The following is a 22,396-nucleotide window of genomic DNA, read 5'->3' as shown; positions in this document are numbered from 1 at the left end:
TGATGAACAGTTCCACGCTGTGCGCGCGCCTATATGCGTATCTCATGGAAGCATGCACGCATGAAGCTTTAGGTCTATGATTGCACCTCCATAAGCAAGATGTTATGATCTCTCTACTGATGGCATATACTCGAACCTCATTCCCAGCGGCTGCGAGAGAAAGTGCAGTGAGAGATCAACCAAAACCTCATTCTCAGGTTGAATATGAATGCTTGTATCAAGTAGAGGATCAATGGGCAAACGAAATGTGGAAATTATAGGCTTGCAATTCTCCGCGTAAATCTCTGTGTATCATTTATTGAACCTAAGCAATAAGGAAGAGAAATCGTAGGATATCTTGAAGTATTGATGGCATCAAATTACTACTGCTTTGATGATGATACCAGTGACCATATATGACTGCAGAAGGCTTTAGTAATTACAAGGCAGGCAGAATCTTTTCGGAAGAACCACTAAGCTATCTTCAATGAGCATCATTTGCTTTTAAGAACTGATGGCTTCCATGGATGGGGGTACTATGCTTAATGCAACTGAGATGGCATTTATGATTCGGCGCGACGCCAAGAAAAGCATAGTCAACTTTATTTCTTCATCCATCATTTTCTAGTAGCAAGCAATGCCACACCATGTCTGTGGTTCATAGATTGAATTTGAGACCTGATTGTTAGTCTGAGAGGAACTGATAGTATTAGCATGGCAATAAGATATTTGAAGGGAAAAAGTGTTTGCTTGATACAGTAGCTAGAGCTGTAGTAGATTTAGCTGGAGGATACATAATCTCACTTGTCTCATGAAGAAAAGAGATGGGGTGGCTCCTGGGAGTTGCAAGATCTCAAAGTCCTATTACAACAACACGATTTCAGTATATTTCCTCCATCATATCTCCAATAAATATAAACTTCGATGGGGCGTTTAGTCTTCAAATGGATGTGCAGGAGCTGACTTTTTCTTGTGAGGGATGAAGGTGGTCAGCTTTTATACGCAGGTTTCTCGACAGAGCTCAAAGTCTCAGTTGAATCGATTTAGAATTGGCCTCAAAACTGATTCACTATCTTACAATCAGGAGTTCGACTAGGAGATTATGGTTTCAAGTGCCCAATAATCATAGATTTTGTCGAGGAATTGCAGAGCCGTGGAAATCTCATGTGTTGAGGATATATAGATATATATATATATATATATATCTATATATATATATTCATAAAATGTTTTAAATTTGAAACATTTTTAGATAACGTGCCAAGCTTATAAAATTCTTGCAGAGTGCCTAAGATCACGTAAAAAGATTACCCCTAGTAAATTTTAAAAATTATTTTTTTCTTAAACCTATCATGCAACCCTCGTACAAGAGCTCGTCGTGGATTTCTACAACTCTTGTGAGAGAAAGAGCCATTATCACCCGCAACCTTAGTCATCTCTCAATCCTCACACAAGGGTTTTCTATTACATTTTTGTCGTTGGCCACGAAGAGGTCATGCAGCCTCCTTGTACTCTTACTTTACCAACATGGTCTCCTCGTGTCTCTTCATTACTATTGATCACGAGCGAGGAAAGTGGGAGGCGATTTGCCCTCGCCTATACCCTTCATCATTAACCACAAAGATTGTGCCTTCGTCTCAAGAGTTACTGTACATTATATTGTTGGATAGGTCGGATGATCATTTGAACTAAGGCACGATGAGGAATTGATCAAAGGATAGAAGGTGATGGTCAATAGGGACATGATGATCATTTTTAAAAATACTATGCTACCGAAGAAATTTTCAAACTCTAGTGTTATAAAAAATTCTCAAAATTTTTTGAGACAATTCACAAACTTTGGTCATTTTTAAAAAATTCAAAAATTCTCAAACTTTTTTTAGAAAAATCACACACACATATAAAGCGTCGCTCTCAGCCTTATAAATACTCGCGCCGGCGTCGTGCTTCCCGTCGACGTCGTCCGTTTTCTTCTACTCTGCCTTTGATCCACAAACCTATAACCTATTCCCCATACTCGACGCTCAAAACCAAGGAAACTGCGGAAAGATCGAATCTTGGGCCGATTCTATCGCTGCAAGTTCCTGATACGATCTTTGAAGCCCACGAAATCCTGAATTCGTTGACATAAATCCGATATTTTTATTGACATTGGCTATGGATTCGTTGAGAGAAAGAAGGAGAAAGAGCTTATGATTTGATCTTGGTATACATACTAATATCGTTTCAACCAAAACAGTAAGGCATTTAGTGTTGTTCACATCTTGACTCTCTGGGAATGCATGCATGCTCGTGGTTTCGCACCAAAGAGTTGAAGGAATCTTCTCCATCTCCGGCCTTCATGGCTTTGATTCCCCGCCATGATCTTCTGCAACATGTAGCAGATGTCAGGGTCAGATGCAAGTCATGGATGCGAGAGAGCTTTTACGCTAAGCTGAACTGTTGAAGCTTCTACATGCTTTTACTGTGATGAAACAGTCGAAGCTTCTCATGGTTTTTGGTACGTATGGGACAGATGCTGCGAGTGGGGCAGGGCACAGATACATCGACTTTGTTGGCTTTTCTTTTCCGAAGAGGATTGGTGTTGTCGTTGATCATGTAGATCCAGAAGAGTATATTTTGGTAACAGATGAAGCATCATCATTTGCGTCATGTTCGTCCCTACCAACTGTTCCTCCAGAAGGGGTTCATAAATGGAGCAAAGATGTCAGTAGAACTGTACGCGAGTGTCGTCTGCGATCGCCGAGCAGGTGGAACACTTTTCCGCATTGTAGCTCTAACCCAACCTTAAATCTATCTTATTCCAATCTGGGGTTGGGACTATGGATAATATACGTAATAATTGTATGTGTATATATATAGTTTCAAGACTGTAATATTCTTGTTTTTGTTAGCAGCATTTCTCTATTGTTTCACATCAGCTATCTCGAGTGTATGGGATGACACATGAAGCGCGCACATACTGCAGTGGTTCATAGCAGAATGGTTAGCAGTCAGGCCATTCTGAACATTATTATACTTGGGTTCATGAGAACTTTGGTCTCATGGCTCGATGAAGATGACATATATAGAGCCATCTGCAGACTTGTATGGTGAAACGTGGATCGAGATTCACATACAAAACGGACGCATATGATATCCAGCCCGCTTTAAGCTAATAAGTCTCATTGGCATGTCAAACGCATCCTTTCTTTGCTTCTAAAGCTTCATGGAAGAAGATGTAATCGGGAACAGCAGTAAGTAGTCTCACGTTATTTGTGTACATGTCCACCAATTGTTTCCCTTCTTTAATTTCTGACTGTTTAAACTGTGTTAGACTTCTAAGTCTTCTCTCAATTGCAGGCATCTCTCTCTGGCAGTGCAGCAAGTAGAAACGAGGAAGACCGTAAGCAGAGAGGCGGAGAAGTATTGGGCACTATGGTAGTTTGTTAGGTGGGACCCACCAAGCATATCAATTTTTCTTTTACTGAAATTATTATATTAAATAATAAATAAGAATAGAACTTAAGATATATCATTTATGTAATAATATATAATAATCCGAGCCGACAAAAAATCTAGTATTAGTTGACGCGAAAATTCTTTGATCGGATTTAAGGGACGTGACCTGGGGCTGGTCGGCACCCAATCTGGTGTCAAATCACCCAGGATTTGCGTGGGAATCTCCCGTCTCCGTCACACCCTACAAAGCTTCTTCCATCTTCCTTAATAAACCACGACCTCAATCAATAGTGACAGATACAGGAGGGGGAGAGAGAGAGAGAGAGAGAGAGAGCGAGAGAGGAGAAGGTCCTCCAGGAAACGTGAGTCACCTAAACGACTGAGAACGCTGTAATCCATCTGTGACCATACCGGAGGATATGCAGCGCGAGTGACGGTCGTGAGTGGAGTGATTGATCGAGAGCTATTGGTCTCGGAATCTGGTACGATCATCTCAGTCCTGTGTACGCCCATCTGCGGGTGAATCAGGCTTTTTATCGTCCTCCCTGCCTCTTGTTCCTTCCGATGATTAATGCTCCATCTTATTTCTTGCTTCACTCACGTGGATAAGTTATTGTCTATCATTGAGAGATTTCTATGGGAAAGTTATTTGGGATCCAAAGCTTTTACTTGGATTAACAGTAAACATACTTATCAGTGACGAGTCGAACGCGGAGAAGAGAGAGAAAAATATAGCATCTTTATCCCCGTTTGCTTTGCTTCCCCCGCTGTCTTATGGCGACGCGACCACCTCGGCCGGCGGAACTCCTGTTGTTACTGCCATTACTTCTCCTCCTGCCGTCGGCACTCTCTGATCCGGACGACGAGGCGTGCCTCTCCAACCTGCGTAGCTCCCTGACGGACCCGACCGGCAGCCTCCGGAACTGGACGGCCGCCACCTTCGCTGCCCCCTGCAACGGCTTCACCTCCTACCTCGAGGGGGTTACCTGCAACAACGGCCGCGTCTACAAGCTCTCCCTGACGGGCCTCTCCCTCGGCGGCGCCCTCTCCCCGTCCCTCGCCAACTGCACCAACCTTCAGTCCCTCGACCTCTCCTCCAACGCCCTCTCAGGTCCCATCCCCTCGGAGCTCTCCTCCCTCCTCAACCTCGCCGTCCTCAACCTCTCCTCCAACCGCCTCTCCGGCCCCATCCCCCCCGAGCTCGCGCTCTGCGCCTACCTCAACGTCCTCGACCTCCACGCCAACATCCTCACGGGGCTCATACCCGACCAGCTCGGCCTCCTCGGCCGCCTCTCCGCCTTCGACGTCTCCTACAACCGCCTCGAGGGTCCCATACCTGCGCTGCTAGCCAACCGAACGGCGGTGGCGGGAGCCGCCGCCGCCGCCGCCGCGCTGCCCAGGTTCAACGCCAGTTCCTTCGCCGGGAACAGGGACCTGTACGGGTACCCCCTGCCGCCGAAGCGCGGGGCTGGCCTGTCGGTGCTCGCCATCGTCGGGATTGGCCTCGGCAGTGGGCTTCTCAGCTTGGTGCTCAGTTTTACCGCTGTCTGTATCTGGCTTCGGGTCACGGAGCAGACCGCACTGATGTCCGGCGAGGAGGGGAAGATCTCTCACCTCATGCCCGACTACTGATCGCTTCTCCCTTCTTCGATCCATCGTCTCCCCATTGTTCTCTCCTTTCCCTGAGAGTAAATACTGTTCCTTTCCGTTCTTGTTTCCTTTTGCCTTTGACCCTGCTATGAATCACGGTAGCAATCTGTGTCGTTCAAGAAACGGATTAGGATTTGATATATCCAGATGTATAATCACAGCTGATGAGAGAAAAAGGAACAAATCTAATCGAGTCGGTTTGATTCTAACAGAGGGCTCTCCCTGTTTGCATCCTTGTTTGTAGCTGTGTCACAGCTTCGCTGTGGGGCTCGTTTGCACATGCAGGGTTCTTAGATGGCGTGATCCTCTGTTTCTTCCCGTTATAAACCTTGGTTTCGACCTCCGCTCTTTCGTTGTATATAGTTTGATCTCAATCTTCGAAAGCTGAGAAGCTGGCTTTAGCTGTGGATCTGAGGCATCTGAATGTTCTACTTTAATCGAAGACAAGATTCTGTCACTATTTCCTCGGGTTAGACAGCTACCAACTCCATCTTTGCTTTTACGTCGTGATGAAAAATTAGGAGCTGTAATCCTGCCATCTTCATTCCTATGTCCTCTTCTTTTGTCTGCGAAGCGAAGGAACAGCCATGGATCTGAGCACGTCGACATGTTTCCTAGTAGACTTATTCTACACAATTAAAAACGATCACCATGTTACTGTGCTTGAGAATGCTCAGATCTTCTCTCTGCAAAATGCTTTGCGATGCCCCCTGACACGTCGCAGACGAGCAGCATGAAACGAACGTGAGAGTGCCGGCCGAATCCTGACACGGTTGCAGCGAGCACAGTGACAACACCGGCCTGCCATTGGAGCCGGTCTCTGCGGGGCTCTTGTGATTGTGATGATGAAGCTCTGCTGCTCTGAGGACGACTGTATAGAGGAAACAGTAAGAGAACTGATAGTAGCGTAAAATTGCATGAACGACGAATCCTTTTATCTTCTTGCAATCCGTTGAATCTTGAGGAGCCTCGTGAGGTGGTGGAGATCTTTGTGTTTTGTCCTGTCACTTGTTCCGTGGACAGGGGAGCCCATGAACCCAAATCCCAAACATCACATCCCCTTCGAGTTTGATGCACAAGGTTTAGTTTTTTCTTGTAGTAATTGAATTATATTTTATTTTAAATTAGTAGGAAAAGTTTTAATGTATTATATTTAATATTACCCAAAAAAAAAAAAAACAACTACGATTAGCTGCCACATACATAGGCTCGCTGAATCGAACCATTTGACGAGCATCGAGTCCAAACCGGACACGTCGTTCGGATCCCTGATGAGACTCGACTTGGCCGCGGTCTATTAATGAACCGGTCCGGGTCGTACTTATACTCAAATAAATCACCGGCCATGTGGTCGAACCGGCTCGGTCCGTCCTCGGTTTCTTATCTCGCTCCCGCTCCCTTTTGCATTTGCGACGGCTTCTGTAAAACCCTAAGAGCGGCAGGACGATGGCGCGCGAAAACCCATCGGACGGGAAGGAGGAGGAAGAAGAGGACGTTGGCTTCGAAGAACTGGGTCTCGACCCTCGTTTGACGCGAGCTTTGTCGAAGAAGGGCATCGCCAAAGCCACGCCTATCCAGCGCGAGGCTATCCCTTTGATCCTGGTGAGCGTCACCCCTATTCAGGCTATTCGGCAAGATCGGTTTTTAAAGCTGTTCTTTGAAGGAGCAAATTTAGTATTGATGATGTAAAAATTGGGATTCCTCTCCTTTGCTTGTAGGAAGGCAAGGATGTCGTTGCGCGGGCAAAGACGGGCTCCGGGAAGACATTTGCTTACCTTCTTCCCGTTCTCCAGAAGCTCTTCTCCGAGAGTGGTTTGGGAAAGTCGGCGCCAAGTGTTTTCGTTCTTGTTCCGACACGGGAACTGTGCCAACAGGTTTATCCCTCATTGCTTATGCACTGTTGAAATTTGTATCTTATGTATGTGATGAATTTCTTCTTTTCAGGTCTATTTGGAGGCGTCATCTCTCCTTGAATTTTGTAGAGTTCAGTTAAGAGTTGTGCAATTGACAGCCAGCATGGCCATCATGGATATGGTTGGTTTATTCCCATTTAAGAAAAGTGTCTTTGTGTCGGGATTCTAATGATTGGTTCAGTTTTCAGTGTCTTGGGCTTATTGATCTTCTATTTGACATTTTGCAGAGAACTGCATTGTCTGGTTCACCTGATATTGTGGTCTCAACTCCAGCTTCCATTTCAACATGCATAGCGAAAGGTGCCCTTCAGACATCTTCTATTAAGGATTCACTTTCAATGCTGGTCCTTGATGAGGTGTGAACTTTGTTATATCACCCTTGATAGTTTTTTTATATATTAATTTGCTCTAATTGGTTTTTGAAATTTTCTGTAGTTAATATATTGTCCTTGTGTTTTAAAATAAACATCAAAGATATCTTTGTCTGTATTGCATACAAAATATGACTGAAATAAACAACCGAAACAAGGATGCAAAATCCTGTATCAGTAAAAGACAAATGTTTTGCTGGTCATTTCCACAGTTGTGCAGGAAGGTTTCTATCACAAAGAAGGTGAAAAAAAGAAATCGGATAACAATTGTATGGATTAGATCTGCAGATTTCATATTTATTCATTTGTACTGTTTTACAATTACAACTTTGATGTTGATAGTATCTTGCAAAGTGATAGGATCTAATTCCTGCTTTTCTTAGGCTGACCTTCTACTATCATATGGCTATGAGCATGACTTGAAATCTATTGTCGCTCATGTCCCAAGACGTTGTCAGTGCCTTTTAATGTCTGCAACTTCAAGGTCTAATCACTTCTCTTTTCTTTCTCATATCTATTGTTTGCTACTATGTAATTGATTATTTCATTTTTTATCTTCATCTGGAAATCTTTTCTGACTTTTAAGGGTATCTATATTTACTGCTCATTTATTGTGTTGGTTTCTATGTTTGTTTTATAGAAGTATGTAATTTATTTGAAAAAGGTGTGTGCCTAAAAGTTGCATGTTCCAGAAGCTGAATTTCCTTTGTCTTAATAGTGATAAAAATCAATTATCTTGAGTTGAATGTGAAAAAATGAACTTGATGCAAAGTTGCTTCCCTAACCTCTATTGACACGGAGTAGGTTTACGATTTAGTTAGACAACATGATTTGTTTGTTGATTAAAATGGGAAAGGTTTCTGCTGAATATAGAAGATGTTTTATTTCATACATAAGAAATTGAATTTAATAATGTCATCAAGCGATGTGGTTCTCTATGTGCATGCCCTGTTGGACGATGTAATGCTTCAAACGTTGTGAGTAAGCATTGGAGATGGGTATGTTCTGTCGTAATTTGGACTTTAATATCTGAGTTATGTTAATCACATTTTCATGGAAGAAGTTTTTCTATTTTATCTTTTTTATGCTCATATTGTTATTGTGTATTCCTCTTCTTTGCTGGTTCCACTTATTCATAACTTTGGCACCTTGTTGACAATCTAGTTACTGTTTATAATAAATGGTTTGGATTGTGCCGTGTTGTTAATTGACCATGAATATTCAATGAAATCATAGTGCATCATTTTTAATAATTTTTTTGTCTAAACTGACTTCTACCCATATATATATACACTCTTGCAGTTCTGATGTGGAGAAATTGAAGAAACTTGTGCTGCATAATCCTGTAATCCTGACATTATCTGAAGTAGGTCAATCAAAGGATGATATTATTCCAAAGAATGTCCAACAATTCGTGGTAAGACTCAACTATTAGATACATCATTGTTGGATGAAGAAATGTCCTGCTTTATGCATCACTGTTTAAACTTGTAGCATAAATTTAATTTTCTTCTTCTTGATTGGTTATTCCCCTGATTCAACTTCAGCTTGAGCAATATGGAAAAAAATATTTTGGTTTATGAAAATTTGATGCTTTCTCTTTTTAGCAAAATGGCCAATAATTAGGTTTTATCTTTGGAAAATTTGCTGAAATGCTTATTTTAATTGATCTAGTTGCATGAGACATGAAGCCTTTTTTCCTTCTAATTGTATATTTCCTTTTCCAGATTTCATGCAGTGATCGTGATAAACTATTACACCTTCTTGCTCTGTTAAAGTTGGAACTTGTTCAGAAAAAAGTGTTAATATTTGTCAATTCAATTGACAATGGATTCAGAATAAGGTTATTTCTGGAGCAGGTATGGACAAATAGATAACACAAGCATCAATATAATATATATGCTTACTAAAACTAAGTTTAATTTCTTTTTTAAAATGCTTTAGTTCTATTTTTATTGTTTCATAGTGCAACACCAGATGTGAACATAGTTGTTTGACTTATGCTGAAATGAACATCTTTGTGCTGTCGTTTGCCTGGTTTGCTAACAAAAATATTATAGGTCATCAAGTAATGTTGCAAACATTTTATTGCCTCTAATGGCCTATGTTAGTCTATTTGATGAATTTCTGGACACTAACCATAGCTTCTGGCCATCAAAGAAATGAAAGAAGATACTCTACTGCCTTTGCTGGAATTCTTGTGTTCTCAACACTGCAGTTTATTTGATAAATATCTAGATACTAGTGAACCTCAGGTCTCTGTTGGAAAAACGAGTTGGTTAAGTCTTTAAAACATTGTGGACAGGAATATGCAGGCTTCCATAGGGTATTCTGGAACAATGCACTGTGCATTATCCATCTGATGTTCTCTTTATGAGCTACTCTTTTGCTGAATAATATGCAAATATAACCCTTTTGACAAACCATGTTTTTGCTTGTGTGTTAAGATCAACATTCTTTGGGTTTACACAATATTACCAATATGCTAATCATATTCTGTGCACATGACAGTTTGGCATAAGATCTTCTGTTTTAAATGCTGAATTGCCACAAAATTCACGGCTCCATATCCTTGAGGTATGCTTTTTAACCTTGTGCATTCTTACAATTTGCAATAATTAACCTTCTTGAGTATTTGAAACATTGGGTTGCAATCATATCCATTACATTTCTTCCCATAACTTTGCATAGACCAAGACACTATTCAGTGTAAAATTTTCCCTATCTATAAGCAATCAGACAGTTGAAAATTAATTAAAAATCCAATTGACTTCTTAAAGCAAAAAATATTACACAAATGAAAAACATAATTTGACTTAACCTGAACCGTAATCCTTTATGTTAGACCATAATGAACTAATAGTAGACTACTAGTTTGAGTCATGCTTTGTAACGTACAGTCCCTTTTTTCTGTTATTTGTGACCCCTTTAAATGAAGGTTGAAGGGCATAATTGCAGTAACGCATAGTCAATACAATGACAAGAAAATAGATTAAGTACACTATTCTTATCTGCTGTTGCCCCTTGCAAATAGTGCATTGATGTAAATATCGGTGTTAAGGCATGTTCGGAAAGAATATAACTTCAAACTATTTCCCAATGTTCCTGTTGCTGCTATATCAGTGTCATTCAGTTTGCTGAAAATATCTTTAGTTACTGGTTGGACATGGAAATATCTTGTTAATGAAGAGCTCATATCGAGTAATCATCTTGTTAGGTTTCTTGTTTTCTTATCCAATTCTTTTATTTTTACCATTCTAATAATTTTGCTTTAATCTAATCACTCCTACATTCTTCCAATCTGCGATTGGACTTGTTTAATTATGTACAATTGTCTTAGTTGTGATCATTCACTGCCCTTATCTTTATTTACTACTGCTGGTCTTGTTAGGAATTCAATGCAGGGCTGTTTGATTACTTAATAGCAACAGATGACAGCCAGAGAAAGGGGAAGGAACAGACACTAACGGAAAACAAGATGTCATCGAAAAAATCAAAAAAACAATTAAGGCAAAAAATAGATGCAGAATTTGGGGTTGTGAGAGGAATTGACTTCAAGAATGTATTTACGGTATGCTGCTGGTCATATACAGACAATATACTGTTCCACGTTCTTTGATTATCTGCCATCTATTTTCTTGTTAAAGTTAAGCATGTTTAAGCACATATAGTAAATGAATTTGAAGTGAAAAATGGTTTATATATATTGTGTAAACTAAATACTTTGGCAATAGTTTTTTTAAAAGCAAGTATTCAGTAATTGTCAAAATCATCATAAGTTCCAATGTTCGATTATGACAGCTTTTGGTGCTCGTTACTTGATCATTTACTATAGGATGCCAGCTTAAGCATGTATAGTCTTTGTATATGCCGGCTTAATCAAATGAGCTTAAGAACACGTTACATGGATCATACATGGATCGCCATTAAACAATGGCATGTGGAATGAGGGTACTAGGACCTTTATGATCTGGGTTATTTGTCCCACTTTGTGATACTTCTGTTTGAGGATTGTAGCAGTACCTGATCGAGATAGGGAAGTCTGTCCAATAATTGACAATTCAAATGCACATATCACTTAACTCACATAAATGAAATTCAATATCATACATTTCTACTTTTTTAGGAAAGCTCAATACAACAAAAAAAACACCAAATAATTAAAAGTATGTCACGGAGTTCAAAGTTTTCAAGTTATCTACTTTGATTGTTTCTATCCTATTAAACACATCAGCAATAATAATTCGTAATGTCCTTATTATTCAAGGTAGGTTGCATGGAAGCAATATCCTTAGTTAAATTAAGAAAATTAAACCTTATTCATAGAAGCGATATTCATGGAAGCAATATCCTTATAGATAAATTTAACTCACTCAACTGCCTACTTTAACAAACCGTTGGTGTGCCATCATCTCACACCTGCACCTTCAAAGCAACCTTGAACATTTTAGTTTCTGTGAAGTTATATTCTGGACTAAGATCATGCTAAAATGCTCTATAAGATGCACTTATTATCAATCTAAATGCTTCATTGACACTAGTGTTTTTTCATTAGTACAGTTTTTCAATATAATATTTTGTTACTTGCTATTAACAAGTTACATGTATGTATGCCGATAGGTAATCAATTTTGACATGCCTCGAGGCCCTGCTGGATATGTTCACAGGATTGGAAGAACAGGAAGAGCATTCAACACTGGTGTAGCTGTGTCGCTTGTAAGTATGTTGAACTTTTAAATTGTTACCTTAAGTTAGGAACTAAAAGGACGCACATGTTCTTTTGCTTTTCATCTTGGACAAACAAATGAGAACTAATACACTTGTTTAGGAACACATTAAATCGGTTGGTTCTGATTTCTCAGACAATGCTAATGGAAATCTAAGATTCTTCATATGTATGACTTTTTTTTGCCTGGTACTACATGGTGATGTATCTGAAAGGCATATTTCCAATGTTTGACATATTTTCTAATACGTCTTTCCGTGTTAACAGGTATCCCTGGCAGAAGAGGGAATTCTTGAGGAAGTTAAAAGCATGTTTGGAGATGGAGACAACGAAGAATTGTCCAATTGTATTGTACCTTTCCCTTTACTTACTAAGAATGCAGTGGAGTCGTTGCGATACAGAGCTGAGGTAATACATATAGTGGCCTTTACTAATTACACTTGTTCATGAGTTATATTTATAATACAACTAAACCTTTGTCATTCTTTGTTGATATTCATATTAATTTCAATTTCAACATCGGAATGCCCTGGATCCTACACTATCATTGGTTTTTTGGTCAATGAGTCGAAAGGTTTAGAGCATATTTTATGCTTATTTCCTGTTGCTTTAGCTTTGTCTTAAGAAGTCCATGTGTGCAAAAAGAGTACCTTCCCTTCTCTTGACAATTGACCATCGAGTTTGACTCTTTCTCTGCATGTAATGTTTCTTCTACATGAGCGTAAAAATATTTCTGTTGCAAGTCTTTGAGTGTTTCCTCGTATATAACTTCATGGAAGGTGTCTAGTCATCAACTTTGACTTAGTGTGTCTTAAATCTGATTTCCAATGCCTTTCAAAACCGTCACATTATATCTGATGCTTTCTCTCCCTTATTATATAAATTTTAATTTCAATGGTTGTCTGTGAAAATGTCATTGCTCAGTGATTCTACCTAACAGGTTATTGTCATATATGCCAATGATAGAAGTATAAAGGCAATGGAAGGACAGTCGGCATGAATTTTTCTTGCCAACTGTAACATGTTTTTCCATTGAGAATCCTAATATTCTCCAAATTACTTGTATCACTTTTTTCTCTTTATCTTTTCTTTTTGTTGGTGGATGAGAAAGGAGGTTTTATTCTGGTTGGATGTTTCTTTTTCTGGGTGGGGGCGACGGTGTACTCTATCTGAAAGCTGACTTCATTGTTCAATACATTGTGTTTCTAATAGCAAAACTTTTCAGGATATAGTCAATTATAGTACCATCTAATCAGTATTTAACTAAATATGAATGATCATTGCTGCTTTTCAGGATGTCGCCAAAGGTGTAACAAAAATTGCAGTTAGAGAATCACGTGCTCAAGATCTTAGAAATGAAATTCTCAACTCTGAAAAGTAAGTTCTATCTTTTCATGTTAGTGCACATATGCCCTAAGCAGGTAGCTGAAATAAGAGTGGACACCGCATAGAGAAGTTTTCAAACTGTTCAGCTTCATGAGGAAGCTGTTTGGTGATGGTTTCTTCTTGAATACTAGGGAACAAATTTTTACCTTAATGTCCCTTTTGTTTTGCACTTCATTTATGCCTAATGTTGGCTTATTCTCTTTCTTCTTTAGGTTGAAGGCTCACTTTGAAGATAATCCAAAAGACTTAGGTAAGATGGAAGATTTACATGTGTCTTTTGCATCTACAATTGATTGTCATTCACAATAATTCTCTTGTGATGTTTATATGGTTAGATTTATTAAAGCATGACAAGTTGCTGAGCAAGAAGGCTCCTCCATCTCATTTACGTGAAGTTCCTGAATATCTTGTTGATCTGACAACAAAGGAAGCCAGCAAGATTCTAAAACTTACGAGGGCTGCAATGGGGATAAAGACCTCAAAGAAGCGGCCTGGGTTCAGGAGAGGGTTAGGTAGAAGCAGAGATCCCCTCAAGACTTTCTCTGCTGAGGTAACTTGAGCTTGATCATAATATAGAATTTCATTAGCTTGATGTCTTTAAAAGGCTCATGAGCCTCTAATATGTTTCAGGTTATCTCCCATCTTGAGAGCCACTAATCTTTCTCTCTTTCAGCTTGTAATAGCTTTCGTCTAAAGTTTTTAGAACTCCTGCACCCGCAGTTTTTGAAATTTCCATGAGTTGGGCAGGTCAACTCGTTACTTAGTAGAATTCCAGTGTTGGTGGATGGTGCAAGAATTTGATCCTTGGGTCAAAGATCTGCTATAGTTATTTTCTCAAGAGGGTTCATAGCTTCTCTGATATAAACCTGTTCTAATGCTTGACACTTGCTTAAGAATATCGGCTCTGTAATTGTTTTCTTTTCTACTGAATATATCAATGAATTTAATTTTGTTTCTTGATAAATTCAGCCACGGAGAAAAGGAAGAAAAGGTGGCAATAAAAGGAAGGAGAGTAACAATGAAGCTTCTAACCAAGGAAGGAAAAAGGCCAGACATGCTGCATGAGATCACATGAAGACCGATTACTGGAATTCGTGTTCAGCAAGGTTTATGGAATAACCTATTCAATTTTGTACCTCTAGCCATCGAGAGCGATGTCAATAGTTGCTTACTTGTTGTCGCTAAAATATTTTTCAGTATAAATATGTCTTCAGTGAATGGCATTCGCCCACCTGAGCGAGCTATCATGAACAACAAACGTATCCTCTCTGATATTCATTCAAGATCAAATCCTGGAACTCTGCATTATATAGTTTGTGATAAAGCAACTATGCGATTTTTTTTTGGTACATTGATTGGATCATGATCACGTGGTTTTCAGATGTTATGTGCTAATGCGTTGTTTTGATGTTGGCTGTTAATGTAGAATGAAGACAGTGGTCTTGCGACTTTTGTGGTCGGATGACGCCGGTCTTTTACTGCTATCTGTTATCTTATACTGTGTTGGATGACACCGTTTTCCCGCCACCTCAACGCATCAGGGACACAAACAAGAATAGCGAATATAGAGGTGTATTATGAAGGGTTAAATTGAACTACAATATATATTTTTTTATATATAAAATATTCAATGTCAAGGATATATATATGATATATAGTTGTAAAACAAGGGTTAAAGTGTTTTTTTGGATTCTGATATATGTGTTATTTATGTCATCGGATTGAATAATTGGAGGATTAAATTAATTTAAATAATAAAAAAGAATTTGATATTCATGCTTATTTTTTTGAAGGCAAATATTTAAGTAATATTTATTTATAATAAAAAATCTTGTTAGCATGTGAGTGATAATCATTATTGAGCTTTTGTGAAATTGAGAAGTAGATTTTTTTTTAATTGATTTTTGTACCACTAACTATATAGAACTGTCTTTGTTCAGGCTTTAATTGCGATACTAGATAGATATGATTTGATTTGATATTATTGCTGTGATGTCGAATGTTTTGTGCCCAATTGGTGATCTCCTCCTCCACATGATGAGTTCACTAAAATCGATGGGAAAGAAAGCCAAAGGGCTCAAGTCTTTTTTTTTTTTTTTTACATGACGTTTGAGACTTTTTAATTTTTCATCAAACCTTTTACTTTCAGCTAAAGGTCTTAAAAATATTTTCTTTTTTTTTCTCTTTTGGGGGGGGGGGGGGGTTATAAGTTTAGCTATGCAATCTTCATTCCTCTCCCCCGGTTCGGTTTTGTCAGGTTGGTTAGCCTCACTTTCTCTCCTTTTGGGAAGAGGTTGGGGGGGTTGCAACGCATTAGTAAATGTTGCTCTCGAACTTCGAGGGTGACTCTTTCCGAATGGTGAAGAAGCATTGCAAATCTCGACACAATCCCTTTTTAACTCTGATTGACTCTATGGTTAATTCCAAAAAAAAAAAAAAACAATCCTTTTTAACTCTGACTCTAGGATTAATTCCAAACAAAAACTTGAGATCTAATGCTTTTTAACTCTGTTCCTTCCACTCAAGTTTGTTTAAATCGGAGATGAATTTCGATAATCACATCGGAGTGCAATATTTCTAATGCTTAAAAAGTATGCGCAAAAAAAGTAGATGAAAGCTACTAACTTAAATGTACGAGCTACATTCGTCAAGGAGATAAAAGTGAAGTTGATTATCCTTGATCTCTTCGACTTTTTTTTTTTTTTTTTTTTTTGAGAGAATGAGATAGCCAAATGAAAGCACAAATATTATGAAGAAAAAAAATCTTAAAATTTTAAATTTTATAAGATGGTGTTCGTTAAAGTTCTAACAAGTATTCATCCATCCATTCGGTTTAGTTGACACAATGCAACCGAGAGATTAACATGCTAAAGTAAAAAATCCTTTTCCTCCGTTGTATCAATCTACTAGCAAAAAATATCAACATAATTCGATTCGATTTGAGATAACATCTAATTCATCGAGTTGAGATAACATTTATAGATCAAAATTCAACTACTTGACAATAATATCGAGGGACCACGTGAGTGTTGAGAGGTGCATTACAATCAAAAAAAGGATCGAAGATGTGATAGAGGATTTGCATCATGTAAAAAAGATTCAACAAGGATATTGAAGAAATAAGTAACGAAGAATATCATCCGAGTGATGCATTCAAATCCTCATTTTGCTAATCATAGTATTTTATCTTATGTTTTTTGTTTTGTAAAATATGCAGCTCTATTTTGATTTGCCACATGTTGAATTCTAGTTGATATCCTCATAACACACGGGTGGCATCAAACTCGAAGAAGCTTCAATTATACGTCTAAGGATGCATCATCGCTCGATCTTGCAATCGGTGTCATATTGGCATTCGTGCACAATATATATTTGTGCATGATAGATTATTTTGGATCCCAACTATTTAGTGCTTGTTAGTTCATATTTATGTTTTACCATACTCTTAAAGCATTTGTATTAATGTTTGTGCATATTTCAGATCCGATCCGATGATGATGTACTTACAAATAAGATAAAAGCTCTTCGAATGATATTGAAAAAGTACAAATCATATATTTGATATATTGTTACTTGATTTTAGTTTCTAAACTTCAAATTTTTTACATAATAAATAGTAGCATAATCATCATTTTTATACTTACAAAATAAGCTAAGTCCATGCCAATACTTGGAGGAGTTATTTTGCTAGAGCAATTTTATAGTCGGATATGCCTTTAACATAGGAAGTCATCCGTGTGGACGTATAAGAAGTATAGAGCGTTGTGGTATTATTATTGTGCCATCCACTTTGACTCACTCGACTAGCATATTGAGTTGACAGAGCATCTCAATGGGTGTCGATAGTGTTCGTGTGTGAGATTTTGGAGATCATCAATAAACTTGGAAAGAACGAAAGGGATTACAAACACGCATATCTCATTGTTCCTCGAAGAATCCAACTATTCAAAATCATTCTTTCCATACTGTAATCACTTCGTATGAATCATAACATTAGACATGATGTTTTCTCAGCCATGAGACATGAGAGTTCTCTCGATGGCTACGGAAATCGATTCCCATGCCATAGGAAGCTTCAAGGAAACTTCGGTGAGTATAAGAATATTCCTAACTATTGGTCCTACCACTTATGTTGAGAATTCGAGTTATATTATCATGCAAATAAGAGAATTACCAACACAAAATTAGATTCTTAAAATCTTATGAGCTCACCTTGAATATTCATCTTTGAGCTATTATAGGAGTAGTTTTTTTTATTTAATTACTTATTCATCGATTATAAATTTACTATAATGCTCATTGACTATCAAATTAGGCTACATCTTCTAAAAAATTCTATTATCTCGAGATAGGACTGGCCTCTAAAGTTATAGTCTATTTTGTGCTTCGATAAACATGAAATTTTTTTGTAAGAGACTTTTAAAATAATATATTTTTTATTTTAAAAAAAATAAACTTGTGAGCTCACCTCTGTCGTAAACATCCATTAAATAAATGGTGCACTGAGATTTGAATATTCCTAGCTTGCCTAACCAAATAATCAAATTCGAGTCAATTACCCACTAAATATTCCTTTAATATTGACCATGAAAAGAATAATATTATAGAAAAAAAAAGGAAAAAGGAAGCATCATGATGTGTCAGCTTTGGGATGGAACCGCAATTAGCTTTGAATCCTTTTGAGCTTTTGGAACGTTCTGAGAACAAAAAGCTTAGGAGAACAAAAAACATTGGAAATTACAAGGTCTATGATGCTGTGGGTACAATGGATGTGGGAGGGAGATTCCATGTGTTCGATCGACCAATTGCTTTCCTCTCATCTAATTTGGTATCTGTCATCCAACAATTCGAAGATGCGGGTGGATTGAAAGGGATTAGACGTAAAAGCAATTGGAGAGGGCATTCCATTTGCCCCTCGTGTGGAATTCATGCACTGAAATGTCCACATTTCTTTTGTGGACCTCCGTATCATCAAAAGAGAAAGGGATACCGGAAAGCTTGTAAAGATCGGATAAGGCGGCGCGGTGTCCTCAAATGGATCTGAATCGAACATCGATACCGCCACGAGGCGGGTTATTAGTTTATTGGTTTGATTATAGATCAAATGGTCCTCCAATTATAAGTTTGATTTTTGGATATTTTACCTAAAAAAAAAAGTATATTTTTACTCCCTTCATTAGTTTTTACCTAAGTTTCATGATCTTAGTTCGGATTGCCTAAAACGTGTCGTACCGAAACGATAGTACTCGTTCACTACGGTAACATAGATCTTAATATTGTGTAATCTACAAAGTATTTATATAATAAAATAAACATACAATTAATTTGTCGTTATCATGCACGAAAATGATAAGATCACCGATCATAAGCAACATAAAGCAACTTGCTTTTACTAGGCATAAAAGGGTCTAAAAAATAGGCTGAACAAAAGGAGTCTCATAATGTTTGTTGATAAAGGTCCACAAACAAAAGTGAACACATTAAAGAATGTTGCATGACCCCTCAAATATAAACCCAAAACTCCATCCGTCTTAGTGCCACCTAAAGAATTTCGAGGTGCTAAGATGATTGATATTTGATATTGTTAGGTTGTTAGTTCAAAATTAGCTCGTGACACATAAGAATAGTATAAATATTTTCAATGTTATATGACATAAACAAAAACAAAAACATTAATAACAACAAAAATAGAACTGATGATAGTATTTTCGGTCACAAACATGCTACATATAAAAAAACACTCAAAAAAATCAAAAAATAATAACCGAAAAGAATAAGTGTTAAACATCATCTTGACTTTATTGCTCCCATGACACAAGGATGCCCTTTTTTTTTCCACTTGGATGAAAATATTCTTTTCTTAGCTTTGCCACCACCACAACCCTTCTTGATCGTCGGTACATCACCATATTTTCTCAAAACACTCATTATATTGACTTTACCTCCAATATTCTTCTCGGCACACCAAAGTCAATTACTATGACTTTACCTTTTTTTTGCCTGCCTCCGTCCTAACTTGAGAACAACCTAATCTAACATTAGTCTTCTCTTTTGATGAACATCCGAGTCACCCTCTCGGCCACCTCAACTCAACGACGGATCAGTGTAACATCCATTAAACCTTTTATTCTCATCGGTAACCTTCAGTCAAAGCTTTTTTGACCATCTTTCGGTTCGGAGGATATGGGAGGGAGGAACCTCTATCGTAGAGATAGAACAATATGTATGCTTGCCCTTCTTCTCCTGCACTATCTGTCTGCATCTTCTGGTGCGTGAAAGTGAGGTATTTTCACTCGAATAATGAAATGCATCCATCTACATCTTATCATCATCAGCATCACCACCACCACCACCACCACCACCACCACCGCCCTCCTCCCTTTTATTCTTGCATATATGCGATTGCCTCCTCCTTTGCTGCTTATTCTTCTCACGGCCTTTCTTCTTTTTCTCGTTGTTCACATTGCCTCGAAATGACATCAACTTCAGCGCACGATTTGTGTGCACAGTATCAGCGGACGCAGTCCTGCAACCAACCAAAAACCCATGTCCATCTATACGACACATTCCGATGCAGGCATAAGCAGTGACGAGTAACATTCAATCCAAAGAGACTTTGAGGAGTAACGTTCAATCCACAAACGCTAACTTTATTCTCGACAGTCACAAGCATCCTCCCTGTAAGTCTACGACCACAGCTCAGAGCGCAAGATGGTCCCAGAATTTGGATGCATGAACCTGCCTGTCATCATGGATCCTGTGCTCATCGATTAACCTGGAGAGAGAAAGAAACCATTCGAGTAGTGTCCGGTGTTCTTGAAACACCTATAAGGCTGGCAAAGTCAATTGCGGCACGTCATCAAGAAGACTTTCCAAACTGGATCCTACGTGTAAAGCCAAAGAAAAGAAAGAGCGGCTGAGAAGAACAAGAGAGGGCAGCACCGCAGTGACGGCTGATGAGCCGAAAGCAGAGGAGGCATACTCTCAGCGTTGATGTGTTCGACTGTGTCATTTAGCCACCGATGAATGCCCTTTCCTGCGTGGACCATCTTAGTTCATCTCCCCCCACCATCCATTCCCAAGAGGTGGTCCTTCACCTCCTCGTTCCTTCGTACTAGGGAGTTGAGCTGCCACTTGCGAAATCCGCCGCCCATTGCAGTGTGCCCATGTAAGCATCCACTTGAGATCATCACCCTCAATTATTCTTTCCTTTCCTTTACTGACAATCCTAGTCCCTCACCTCTCTTTTCTCTCTCTTACGAGTAGTATATATTAGGTAGGAACTAGTCGAAGGGGTAACAGAGGTAAGCATGAAAGCATGGACATGACCCAAGAGGGTGACCGTGACATTAACCTTGCTCTAGAGTTGTGCATTGGCAAGAGGAGCGACAAGTCGAGAGATCATGGCGAGGAAGCCTGCTCGAATTCTCGCAACCTTTATCTACCATTAGGCCTCTTTCATGGTGTGGAAGCTGAGGAAGGTAGCGCGGCAGGGGCGTCCTCGCATCATAGCACTGTTTCCTCGTTCTCATGTCTTCCGAGCGTAAAGAAGGAGAACCATGCAGGAGACGAGGAAGAAGAGGCAGAGCGGCTGTCATCTCGAGGCAGTGATGAGGAAGACGAGGGTGGTGTGAGGAAGAAGCTGAGGCTTACAAAGGAGCAGTCTGCTCTGTTGGAGGACAGATTCAAGGAGCACAGCACCATCAACCCGGTAAACACATACCTTGAGCGTGTTGTTGGTTACCTCTATCCTGTTTGATTCATCGCTTTTACAGTTCCCGACTGGTCTCTTGATGCTCATGGTTTCTCTCCACTAATGATCAGAAACAAAAGCAAACCCTGGCAGGGCAACTAAATCTCCGGCCGCGGCAAATCGAAGTATGGTTTCAGAACAGGAGGGCGAGGTTTGTCTCATAACTCCATGCAACTTCAATCAGATTTGCTTCAAGTTACACGCACCCATACGATCCTCTTCACCCTCAATTGTTTTATTCTTCAACCTCATGAGCTTAATAAGTTCTCCATCATGGTTTTATTGTTTTCTTGGGTATAAAATTTAATCTAACGAATATAGATATTATGATCCTATGATAAAAGTATTAGCATCTCCTCGTCGAATCTTTTGGGATATATAATATGTCTATCCCTAGCAAAACTCCATTATTCGCAAATATACATGTGAGTGCGGGCTTTTCTTCCTCGTTTGGTTCCAACAATATCAATAGATGGAAAACCAAGATTACATGTATGCTCTGATTGCAGGACGAAGCTCAAGAAGATGGAAGTCGACTGCACCCTCCTAAAGAGGTACTGTGAGAAGCTGAGCGACGAGAACCAGAGACTGCAGAAGGAGCTGCAGCAGCTGAAGGCGCTCACGTCTGCACCACCGCTCTACATGCACTTCCCTGCTGCGGCCAGCCTCACCATGTGCCCTACCTGCGGGAGAAGAACTGAGCGTGCCGGCGACGGCCCCAGAGGTCATGAGTGTTACGCCGGACCCCTCCTGGTGGCACCAAAGCCCTACTTCTTGAATCCTTCGTTCATCCAGCAGCATGTCAGCTAGGGAAGACACTCACCATCTCAAACTGGGAACAGTTTCATTGGCGAAATCGGATATATATATATATAAGAAATTTTTACTATATTAAAATAATATACATTATGAACTCATTTGATCCAAACATGGAGAGATTTATCTATCTGTCTCAAGAACAACACTTGTGTTTAGTATACATTATCTGTGCATCTATAAAAAAATAAAAATATTATATTATATTAAAATAATACATTAATCGATCGGAATAGAAATAACTTATTTTCTTATTGATGAAACAAAAAAAAAAGGAGATAAATATAGAATAAGGAGATTGTCACAAAACTTGCAGTCGCAAAGTAGATTATTTCTATATATTTCTCCATGAGAGGTGTAA

The 22,396-nt window shown here is 39.0% G+C and overlaps 3 protein-coding genes across 5 annotated transcripts; all 3 read left to right on the top strand.

Annotated features, from left to right (window-relative positions):
• The first annotated feature begins 3,755 nt into the window (after window positions 1-3,755).
• LOC103993100 (receptor-like protein 44) lies at window positions 3,756-5,279 on the top strand. Its single transcript, XM_009413052.3, has one exon. It carries the CDS (start codon window positions 4,195-4,197, stop codon window positions 5,050-5,052), a length of 858 nt encoding a protein of 285 aa, XP_009411327.2. The 5' UTR covers window positions 3,756-4,194; the 3' UTR covers window positions 5,053-5,279.
• A 1,158-nt stretch (window positions 5,280-6,437) lies between these two features.
• Window positions 6,438-14,778, top strand: LOC103993101 (DEAD-box ATP-dependent RNA helicase 16). Of its 2 annotated transcripts, XM_065118864.1 has the most exons (16): window positions 6,438-6,672; window positions 6,789-6,944; window positions 7,015-7,104; window positions 7,211-7,339; window positions 7,738-7,838; window positions 8,657-8,771; window positions 9,082-9,213; window positions 9,866-9,931; window positions 10,746-10,925; window positions 11,975-12,070; window positions 12,348-12,488; window positions 13,375-13,457; window positions 13,679-13,716; window positions 13,802-14,016; window positions 14,436-14,572; window positions 14,664-14,778. In XM_065118864.1, exons 1-15 carry the CDS (start codon window positions 6,517-6,519, stop codon window positions 14,529-14,531), a joined length of 1,794 nt encoding a protein of 597 aa, XP_064974936.1. In that variant the 5' UTR covers window positions 6,438-6,516; the 3' UTR covers window positions 14,532-14,572; window positions 14,664-14,778. The 2 variants fall into 2 exon arrangements, with proteins under 2 accessions (XP_064974936.1, XP_009411328.2); XM_009413053.3 differs by having other exon boundaries at window positions 6,439-6,672; window positions 14,436-14,778.
• Window positions 14,779-20,577: 5,799 nt separating this feature from the next.
• Window positions 20,578-22,167, top strand: LOC135617989 (homeobox-leucine zipper protein HAT22-like). 2 transcript variants are annotated; one of them, XM_065118862.1, is made up of 4 exons: window positions 20,578-20,634; window positions 20,733-21,177; window positions 21,291-21,370; window positions 21,729-22,167. In XM_065118862.1, the coding sequence occupies exons 2-4, from the start codon at window positions 20,785-20,787 to the stop codon at window positions 22,027-22,029; spliced, it is 774 nt and encodes a 257-aa protein (XP_064974934.1). In that variant the 5' UTR covers window positions 20,578-20,634; window positions 20,733-20,784; the 3' UTR covers window positions 22,030-22,167. The 2 variants fall into 2 exon arrangements, with proteins under 2 accessions (XP_064974934.1, XP_064974935.1); XM_065118863.1 differs by lacking the exon at window positions 20,578-20,634 and having other exon boundaries at window positions 20,755-20,947; window positions 21,032-21,177.
• Window positions 22,168-22,396: the final 229 nt, after the last annotated feature.

The sequence above is a fragment of the Musa acuminata genome, chromosome BXJ2-7 (genome assembly GCF_036884655.1).
Source record: "Musa acuminata AAA Group cultivar baxijiao chromosome BXJ2-7, Cavendish_Baxijiao_AAA, whole genome shotgun sequence".
Classification (NCBI taxonomy): domain Eukaryota; kingdom Viridiplantae; phylum Streptophyta; class Magnoliopsida; order Zingiberales; family Musaceae; genus Musa; species Musa acuminata.
Note: the sequence above shows the minus strand (reverse complement) of the source record. Positions and strands in the feature narration are given on the sequence as shown.